Source organism: Planococcus citri, chromosome 4 (assembly GCF_950023065.1).
Source record: "Planococcus citri chromosome 4, ihPlaCitr1.1, whole genome shotgun sequence".
Lineage (NCBI taxonomy): Eukaryota > Metazoa > Arthropoda > Insecta > Hemiptera > Pseudococcidae > Planococcus > Planococcus citri.
In genome coordinates this window covers 7926587-7936685 of record NC_088680.1, presented here as the reverse complement: position 1 = coordinate 7936685, position 10099 = coordinate 7926587, and the positions used below count along the sequence as shown (strand labels likewise).

At 33.0% G+C, this 10099-nt stretch overlaps 1 protein-coding gene across 1 annotated transcript; it reads right to left on the bottom strand.

Moving 5' to 3' along the window:
- Window positions 1-651: 651 nt before the first annotated feature.
- On the bottom strand, window positions 652-2102 carry LOC135845390 (uncharacterized). The gene is made up of 3 exons (XM_065363899.1): window positions 1944-2102; window positions 1642-1720; window positions 652-1543 (listed from the first exon to the last, which is right to left on the bottom strand). The coding sequence occupies exons 2-3, from the start codon at window positions 1691-1693 to the stop codon at window positions 768-770; spliced, it is 828 nt and encodes a 275-aa protein (XP_065219971.1). The 5' UTR covers window positions 1694-1720; window positions 1944-2102; the 3' UTR covers window positions 652-767.
- Between the last annotated feature and the right edge of the window lie 7997 nt (window positions 2103-10099).

The window sequence follows — 10099 nt, the reverse complement described above, 5'->3', positions numbered from 1 at the left end:
TTTTGAAAAAATTATCTATTGGAATGTCTTTAAATTCACAATTAATCAGTAGATAGTATTGCCTGTGAGTTATGAGCAATTTTTCTTCTAAGAGTTCCGCACTTTTTGTACATACTTTTAGTTTACTTTTAAGCATGATTTTTTGAAAAAGTCCAAATTCACGCATGCGTGTGTTATGCAAAAAAGCATGCATTTCAGCATGTTGTACGCACAGTTTTTGTCAATAGGGGAAATTCGTCCTCGGGGAGTTACTTTTGAACAAAATTCAGTGATTTGAGCAAATTTACAAAGTTTCCAACACGAGAAATTTTTGGTTTTTGTCCATTTTCCACTTACCTACATGAAAAATTTGGTCACAAAATGCTTCTTGGTAAAACTGAAGCTAAATTTCAAGTCAAACGATCAAAATTTCTAGGGATTTAATCCTTCATAAAAACTAAAAACATGGAAAAGTAGAAGTACATAGATATGTATAAGAGCCTCTAAATTTTTAAACATTTTCAGAAAAACAAAAACTGAAATTCAGCTCTAGAAATTGTGTGTGGTTGGCTGGATATTTTTCTGTGTACAGCTCAAAAATTTCTCTACTGGTTGAAATGAGGTGTTTTCCTTTTTAAAGCACCAAATGTGACAAGAAATGAATTGATAATGTCAATGCTAACAAGTGATTTTATGGTAAACTTTCATGGTTGCATGAGGATATCTGAAAAATAACACTATGGTAAAATAATTAATCGATGATAGTACATAGGTATCAGAAAATACATTTATAGGAACATGTGGAAAATATTGAGATCACTGTATCCCCTAATCATTCCATCGACCACCATATTCGCCACAATTTGAGGAACAGCATCATCCTGTTCGTACTTTATCGTTGTATCTATCTCAGGTGCATCGTCTTCGTCCAAGAAGTAATCAAGATATTCTTTCAAATCGACATTACCAGTTAGACCAACTTGATGATAAACACTTTGGATGCTGGCATTTTCTTTATTATCACCCAAGTATGCGTAGAAATTCTCCATCCAATTCAAGAATTGCAGATCGGTGGTATCAAACATAGGTAAATTTAGCATCACTGATTTCACTTCTTGTTTGCTGACCAATTTTTTTATAGATTCCACATCCAGTTTTGTCTGATTAATTTTGGTTGTATTACTCGTGTATGGTCTAACACGAATTTTTCTATACAAGCGTTTCGGTAGAATTTCCTTAAGGTCTTGTTTAGATTGCATACCCGTTCGAGATGTATTTTTTAATACTTGAGTAACCTTTTTGGCAAGTTCTCTATTTTGTTTGATTTGTCTAAGCACATCATCCGCATTGAATTTCTTATACCACAAGGTGTCCAGGGATTCGTTCGATTCGACTGTACAGGTGCATTTTTGCTCATCGTTACAGGATGCTGAAGTTTGTGGGGAGTTTTGCACTTTTGCCATGAATGTGCATTGAACGCCGCAACCAAAATCTTCAAAAAGAATGCAGCTTAAAGAGGGATTATTGTCTGATGATTCCAGGCTATGAACTGGTTTCAGATTGGCTGAAATCATTCGTTTGGTTGAGATTAGTGGTGAATCAGTTTTGTAAGGAAAGCAAAGTTGTGGCTTTGAACGAGTGAAAAATGCATTGAAAGTTTACCTGATATAATGCCGATGAGCAAAGTTCCGCAAATGAATGATATTTTGTTCATGATGAGAGTTGAATGTTCGCCTGATGTCTGTGAAAAAGATAAAGTTCAAAAGTTGAATATCGAAAAAGAAAAAATCATTGAAATGAAAACATTGTGCAAATTATCAAAAAAAAGTGAATTCTCTCAAAAAAATCATTATTCGATGAATTCCGATTTAATGATCAAATGAGTGATTACGATCAAATGATCAATTTCAAAGATTTTTTCACAATCTTAAGCACGAAACGGAAAAATGAAATTTTCAACTTACAAGTTCTAGGAGCAAAGATACGTTCTGGTTCCACTGAAATGAAATTCGATGAACTAACGTTTGGAGTGGTGAGAAACTTCATGTTTTAAAGCCAAACCATGCGATGTCGAGGTACCCGACACAGTTGTTATTAATTATTGGAGGTATGACAAATGGTGTTGATTTCACAAATGAACGCATTAGATATTAACCTTGATCTTCTTCTACAGTTTTTTAACTACTGTTCTTGGAAAGAAATCCACTCCACGAGGCATTATTTAATCAGGTGTATGAAGAAATCTTTTGTCAACTAATTTTTTCAACATAGTGTATGTATGTACTATGTACCTATGCATCTTGATATCAGTTGGTATGAAATCTAGTAAATTAATTTTTTTAAATGAAATTTACGATGTATCATTAACGAGATGTTCAAAGAAAATTGTTGATTTATTTGTTTAATAAATCTAGCAGTTCTGTTTTTATCGAAAAAAACATAGCTTTGATGACCAAGGTATGATATCTTTGTTGTTGATGTTGCATTTTTTTCAAATTAATGTCACCTTAGTTTTCCCAGAACGGAATAATAATTTTTTCCCCTTCAAAATCGAATAATTTCTCGAGGAGTGAAGCAGTCTGTGGAAAATTTTTCAAATATGTTTCTGTTTCAAGTGCTCATCATTTCATCAACAGAGTACTGAGGTGTAACGTTGAAAACAAGTCGAAATTTTGAACCTCAAAACTTTTTTGAGAGAGATACTGCAATTTTTTGTTACATAATAACAGAAAATCAAATTTTTATCTGGTTAGACCTGACCACACCTGCTGTTGATCAGATCAGATCAGGTTTGGACATTTCCAGGATCCGATTTAATCAGATTAGATTTGATCAGGCTTGCCATATTCAATCTTTTTCTTTCTACCAGTGGGAAAATATTGAGTATGATCGATTCTACAAATAGGAAAACCCCCGAATCCGTTATCCCCGCCGTCAACCACCTCGAATAAATTTTTTCAGCGAGCCTTTTTTTCGACCATTGAATTCTTGAATCTGATTTCTCGAAATAAGTAATATTTCCCAAACGACCATTCCTTCAAATAAATGTAGCCCCCTCCTCCATTAAAAAAATGAATTTTAAAATGTAAGAATTTCTTGCAATTTTAAAAATTTTGAGCAGTGATAGAAAACTGAAATTGAAACTGAAAATAGCAAAACTGATTTTTGGTAGTGTACTTTTTCCGAAAATTTCCAAAAATGGCAAAATATTACGAGTTTGATGGGGGGGGGGGGAGGGAAATGTGGAACTGAAACTGAAACGAAAAGAAAACTGAAACTAAAAACTGAAAAATAAACCTGAAAAAATTAAACTAAAATTGAACTGCAAAAGTTTTTCCATCGCGCACTGTCTTTGAAGGAATTTTGTCAGAAAAAAAATACTCTGCTTTGCAATTTTTATTAAGAGAATGGATTTTTTTTTGCAATTTTGGCAAACAAAGAGTAAGACTTTTTAGACAGATTATGCAAAAAAAAGGAAAAGGGATTTTTAATATTTCAACAAAAAAGAACATTAAATAGGTATTTAAATTGGTTGTATTTTTCTTGATTTTTTTACAATTTTTGGAGGCTCTATATGAGATGAGATGAGATGAGAGGTTTATTACTGGGCACCTATATAGCTTGGGAGATGGAAGCAAGTTTACTCTCCAAGAGAAATTTGGCCCATCTTTGAATTTAAAAATTTTTTGAACGAATTTTGACGCAGGAATGAAAAAATTTTCGAATTAGTTACTTTTAAAATTTATTCTTAATTTTAATTTTTCAAACTGGAGAAGGCCTTGCTTGATCAAATTTCATGTTAGAGGCCCATTTTTTGAAAATCGATCAAGGTCATCAAATTATTCATACCAACTACGAAAACCGAAACTCCGTGCAATTTTTTTCGCAGTTGGAAAAATATTTTTAAATTTTCAAAATGATCGCCATTTGGAAATTTTTAATACCTGTAGATAGCGGAGCTTTCAATTTACTTGATAGCTCGAACTTTTTCCTCATTTTATGAAGGTATTTTAAATTCAAAAAGGTTATTCGTATGTGGATTTTTATGGTTCAAAAAAATTATAGGTATTAAGAGTATATACCTATTCAAAAAAATTGTGGTTTTTGCCGCAATTTTTCCGAAAATGTCCTCTCTTTGAGAACCCATATTTCTTTTCAAATTTTTTCTGGGTGGCTTTCAACTCAAAATTAAGATTTCTAGGTACTAAATTTGACCAAAATACTCCGCCATTTTTTTTTTTCACAATTCATTTTATTAGACATTGTTTAACCAGATCTGATGAGTTCAAATCAGATGAGAACTTTTTCTAGACAAAACTTCGTGATAAACGTTTAGATCTGAATAGCTCCAGGGTCAGTCCATGTCAATTCGACCAAGAAGTGGTAATGGGAAGTCAGCGATTTTTTTTAAAATTTTTTCAGCGGAAAGATCTTCCGAAGGAATGATTAATGGCGCAAATCGTAACCCTCTAGCCCTTTTTTAAATGCTGCTAGGGGGTGTCAAAGTTTTCAGTGAACTTAAAATATCATCCATTTCAGCAGTAAGCAGTACATTATGTACTCGACAACCGCAATGACTACCAAAATTTATTTTTTTCCAATAGTTAGGAGGTTTGAAAGGCTTTTTAGTGATAGCATAAAAATCAAAGTTGCCACTTTTTTCTGTACGAAAAATTAGCTTGAAAAATTTCAAACCGTAGTTTTCATATCGTTTCGACTCTCAAAAATTCTGAAAAAAATATATTATGGACAATTTTTCATGCTGAACAACATATTAAAAAATTGGGATGGAATTATGTCGTAAAGTCAATTTAAAAAAATTGAAAGTTTGCGAAAAAATGCGATTTTTTGATCTAAAACATAAAAAAAAGTTTTGAGTGGTGAAGTTGACCCATTTGACCCCTATTTTAAAGTATCCGTTGAAAAAGGTGAAAAACCCCTTTCACTTGATGAAATGAACTCATCACAAAACAATCAAAATTCGATAAAGTTCAAAAAATAAATGAATTTTAATTTTTTTGCTACGAGTGTGATTTTTAGCAACTTTTTCATGAAATACGTCAGAAAGAGGTCAAAATAAGACTACAGAATGAATATAAACTTTTTTTGATGTTTGGAATTAGAAATTGAATTTTTTCGAATTTTGATTTTTTATGATGAGTTCATTCAATCGAGTGAAAGGGGTTTTTCAACTTTGTCAACGGATACGTAAAAATAGGGGTCAAATGAGTCAACTTCACCATCACCAGTCAAAACTTTTTTTCATGTTTTAAAACAAAAAATTTCATTTTTTTTCGCAAAATTTCAATTTTTTAAAATCGACTTTACAAAATAATGTCATTTCAATTTTTTAATATCAGTTGTTTAGCATGAAAAGTTGTCCATAATATATTTTTTTCAGAATTTTTGAGAGTTGGAACGATATAAAAACTACGTTTTTGAAACTTTTCGAGCTAATTTTTTGAACGAAAAAAAGTGGCAACACTGATTTTTATGGTATCACCAAAAAGCTTTTCGAAACCCCTGACTATTGGAAAAAATCCATTTTGGTAGCTATCGCGGTTATCGAGTAATTCACTGCTGAAATGGATGATACTTCAAGTTCACTGAAAACTTTGACACCCCCTAGCAATCTTCAAAAAAGGGTTAGGGGGCTGCGATTTGAGCCATTGGCCATCCCTTCGGAAGGTCTTTCTACTGGAAAAAATTTCAAAAAAATCGCCGATTGACGTGGATGTACATCCACGTCACTTTCTCCCGGACTTGGTGATTTGGCACTGATCTCATGTTATCAGAAATCTTCAAACCATTTTAAATTTCAAAAAAAAAAAAAAAAAGCTAGCATGTAGAAAGTATGTGCAAATTGACTCATTTATATCAAATTTAAAGTATTCAATTCAGGTACAGAATCCTAAGATGATTAGAAACGCATCCAGCTACAATTTTCATTTCAACATTCGAACTACTCATATCTTTAAAATCGTACTTCTCACTCTCAATTTCTCGATACTTTTTCTATAGATATGGTATACAATCAACATGAAACTCTCAGCAGCCGGCGCTCCGCAGTTGTTAATCGATTCACCGCCTCATCGTCGGCGGCGCGGCTGCTGGCGAAAAATAAAGCTGTTATTGTACGAGGACGAGTCAGTTACAACGTCTAAACTTTAGATTACTTTCAGCTTATCCCGATGTAAAAGTTACACCATATATGTATATGTCCTCCCCCCTCTACCGTGTAGAAAAGCGCGCCACCAGTAGTACCATAAATTGAGTAAGCAAAACAGAGAACCAACGAGAAGGATACCGACGATCTAACTATCATAATAAATTAACTACCCCGTCGAAAACAGTTACTCTTCTTGTCGTGATAACTTCGACGCGCAACCAACTTCTGCGAGTATATTTTTTTCCCTCGTCAACCTCTTTCTCCAATTTTTAATTAGCAACATCGTCGCTGCTCAGCATAGTGTTATACACTAACCTTTCCCTGCAAACAGCATCGTTTATACAATTTCTCCAACTGACTGACTGACTGACTGTCTGTCTATCTGTGGGGGTAACAAACACCACACCAGTACGTTGTGTTGATAAACGAGCTCGATGAAGGCAACAGGCTATATACAAAGCTATGGTAACGGTACCATCGTTCTTTGCCCATTCTTTTCACCGTGGTATCCCTAAAAATGAACATTTTTCACACCGATCAACGTAAAAGTTTAATTAACTCGTTCTTCGAACCGACAAATATTGCTGTAGTTGGAAAAGGTTGACTCGCTTTTTCTCTTCAACCCTTTTTTTTTCTTGCGCTGAGGAAGGGCAGTCTCGTCGTTGTCTTTGAATACCACCCTAATCATTTAAGCACTTTTTATGAAAATCCGAAACAACTACTACAAGTAATTTCCTTCTCCTTTAACTGAATAATAAAAAAATTACTAAAAAACCTGATGATTTTTTTTTTTTTTTGAAAATTTTATATCGAATGAGTAATTTAGTTAACTATGTTTTATTTTGCATGTTTTCAGGTGATGGTTGCAAAAACACTTCTCAGACTGTACCTGATAATATCCCAACTTCATCAACTGGTCCTAAAAATTCACCACTTTCCAACTCAAAAAATATCCCAAATGAGATGGAAAACAGCCCTGAAATTTGGCACGATGCATTTAATTGCTTAAAACCAGTTCTTAATACTGATAAATATTCAAATCACGATGCTCTTCCATCAAATCAAAAATTCGAGAATATTTCATCCAAAATCCAAACACCAGGACCATTTGCAGCTCAAGGAAAATTCAACCCACATAATCAGCAATCACCCAGTTCAACAATCAACACAAATAATACAACATTGGTGAGATCAGAACTGGACGACGATGCAATCACAATGTCCAATGTTCCTGCTCCAATGATTGACGACGATATTACGATGGACTCTCTGGACATAATATTGATCCCCCCTCCACCTCCATCTTCTCTATTTGCATCTCCTTCAGAACCAATACTATTCTCAGAATGTAAACGTAGAAAAGTGAAACAGAACTTTTTGAACCGTAAAGAAAAACTACTCAAGTCGACAACATCTACCTCTTCAGCCAATCATAAGAATACATCGACTTCGACTTCCATTTCATCATACCAAGATGTAGGAACCATGACTGAACCGAACAATTCCAATATTTATGTCACTCTGGAGAAAAAAGACAAGAAGAAAAGGCAGAGCAAGGAGAATAAAGAGGCAAAAGGTGGCAGTAAAGAGTTTTTGAAGAAATTATCGTTCCCGGAAAGTAACACAGGTGATAGATGGAGTTGTTTGGAAGCTGTGACCAGAAAAATTAGTGGGAAGTTGGAGAGCGAGTGTACTGATTTCGAAACCAGATCTTTGCCTACGGATGTGGATGAAGAGACGGGAGTGAAGAAGAGAGATTATCGCAGAGGAGTTTCCAGCAGTGAGATTGCATCGTGTCTGGTGTTTTCAAATGATAAATTGTGAAGATATTTTAAGTTGATTTCATCCCCAGAGTTTTGGAAGTTCAGAAATGTTCTCCAAAATTCCTTATCTTGAACTGAAAAAAATAATTATAGTCTTTCAAAGTCGATTAGTCGTGATTTTGTCATTTTTTTAGGTTTTGAAATAGACTCAAACTTTTTTTTTTGTTCGAGATAGGTCGCTGGAGTTACGATATTTTGGACTTTTAGACCTTTTCACGTATATTTAGGCTGTTTAAATCATTTCGAGTAATCAAATCAATGTGAAATAAGGCGCAGAAAATTGTTGAAAAAAAAATATACTTACCTATCTAATTATTTTATTTGAGAAATGAAAAAAAATAAATAAATAAATAAACAAAATATTAGTCAGAAGAAACTGTAAGAAGAGAACTGAAAAATTACTTTACAAAAACAAGCTCAAATCCAAACCAAAAAAAAAAAAAAAATACATGAAAGTGCAAAAAAATTGAATATAAAAATGTTATTTTGACACAAAAAATGCTGAAAAAAGTGTAAACAATTTTCATAAAAATTGGTGCATGAATTTTTAAATCCAAATAAAATACAGAAACTTCAATTATGAAATTGAAGGAAAACAAAGATTTTTTTTTTGAAAATCATGCAACGTTGCCAAGTATTCAAGACCTTCCACCTTGAACCCATTTCTGCGAACATACCCGAGTGAGGTATCCTTTTCTAAGTTTTTTCACTCACCAGTAACAATTTTGCCATAATCCTTCCCCCCTTCTGAGCCTCCCATTCACCTCTACATGCATCTCTCAAAACATGAAAATCACAAAATCCTATGATAGAAGTTTTGATCATTAAGAAATCACAAAATCTGAAGGCCTACAAATGCCTCAAAGCCCAAAACACAGTTTCAAAATCATGATTCGAGGGAATCTCGATACAGAAATCTCCAGTTTTAAATAAATCACTGGGCAAAAAAATCCTGAAATCTCAAGACATATAGATCTTTGAATCTCAACGCAAAAAAGTTTATAAGAAAAATCTTTAGATATCAAAAAATCTCCAGACAAAGAAAACCCCTCGAGATAAACTTGATCTTGGATTTTTGATCTCGAAATGGGAAATTTTAAACTGAGGTCTCAAAATCTCAAGTTTAAAAAAATGTCAGATTTATACGAGATTGAGGAAATCTTGAAACAGAAAAATGTTGAGGTCAAGAAGTCTCGAGTTGGAAAAAACCTTATGAAATCTCAAGATATGAATAATTTTGAAGTCTCAAAGCATGAAAATTTGTAAATATTGAGACAAAAGAAGTTTTGAAATTTTTAAACAAATTAATCTTGAGATTAAAAAGTTTTGAGACCCCACGAAAGAAAAGTCCTAAAACCTTTAAACAAAAAAAATCCTGAAATTTCAAAGCACAAAGATCTTCAAATTTCAAGACCAAAAAAACTGTAAGAAAAATCCTAAGATGTAAAAAAGTCCCCAGCAAAGAAAAAACTTCGAGATAAATTTCATTTTGGAATTATGAAATTGAAGAGCTCTATTCCAAAGTGGGTCAAGTCATTTTTTTCACCAAAAAATGCGTTTAAAATTTTTGTTGCTAAAATTTGTTATTTTTCGAAAGGTCAGTGCACCTTTCCTTCCTTTGGACATAGAACAATTGCTTGTAGAAAAAATCACTTTGAAAAATCGATGACTTAACTCACTTTTGAAGTAAAAATCTCCGTGAAACGTGTTTTTTTTTCAAAATGACTTAACCCACTTTGGAATAGAGCTCTTCAATTGCAAAATCTTGATACTGACAAATAACAAATAAGCAATTTTGAATTGAAGTCTCCAAATACCAATTTCAAAAAGGAAATGTCAGAATCTGGCGAAATTGAGAAAATCATGAGATCGAAAAGTCTCGAGTTGAAAAAACCTCAAGACATGAAAAATTTTGAAGTCTCAAAGTATGAAAATTCGAATTGAGACAAAACAAGTCACGAAACCTTGAAACAAAATAATTTTGAGATTAAAACATTCAGAGACCTCCAGAAAAAAAGTTCTAAAACCTTGATAGAAAAAAATCTTGAGAGTTGAGATGAAAAAATCTCAAATCTTTGTTCCTCCCCTTTCAACTTTTTTCTCAAAAATTCCATCCAGTGGAGCATAA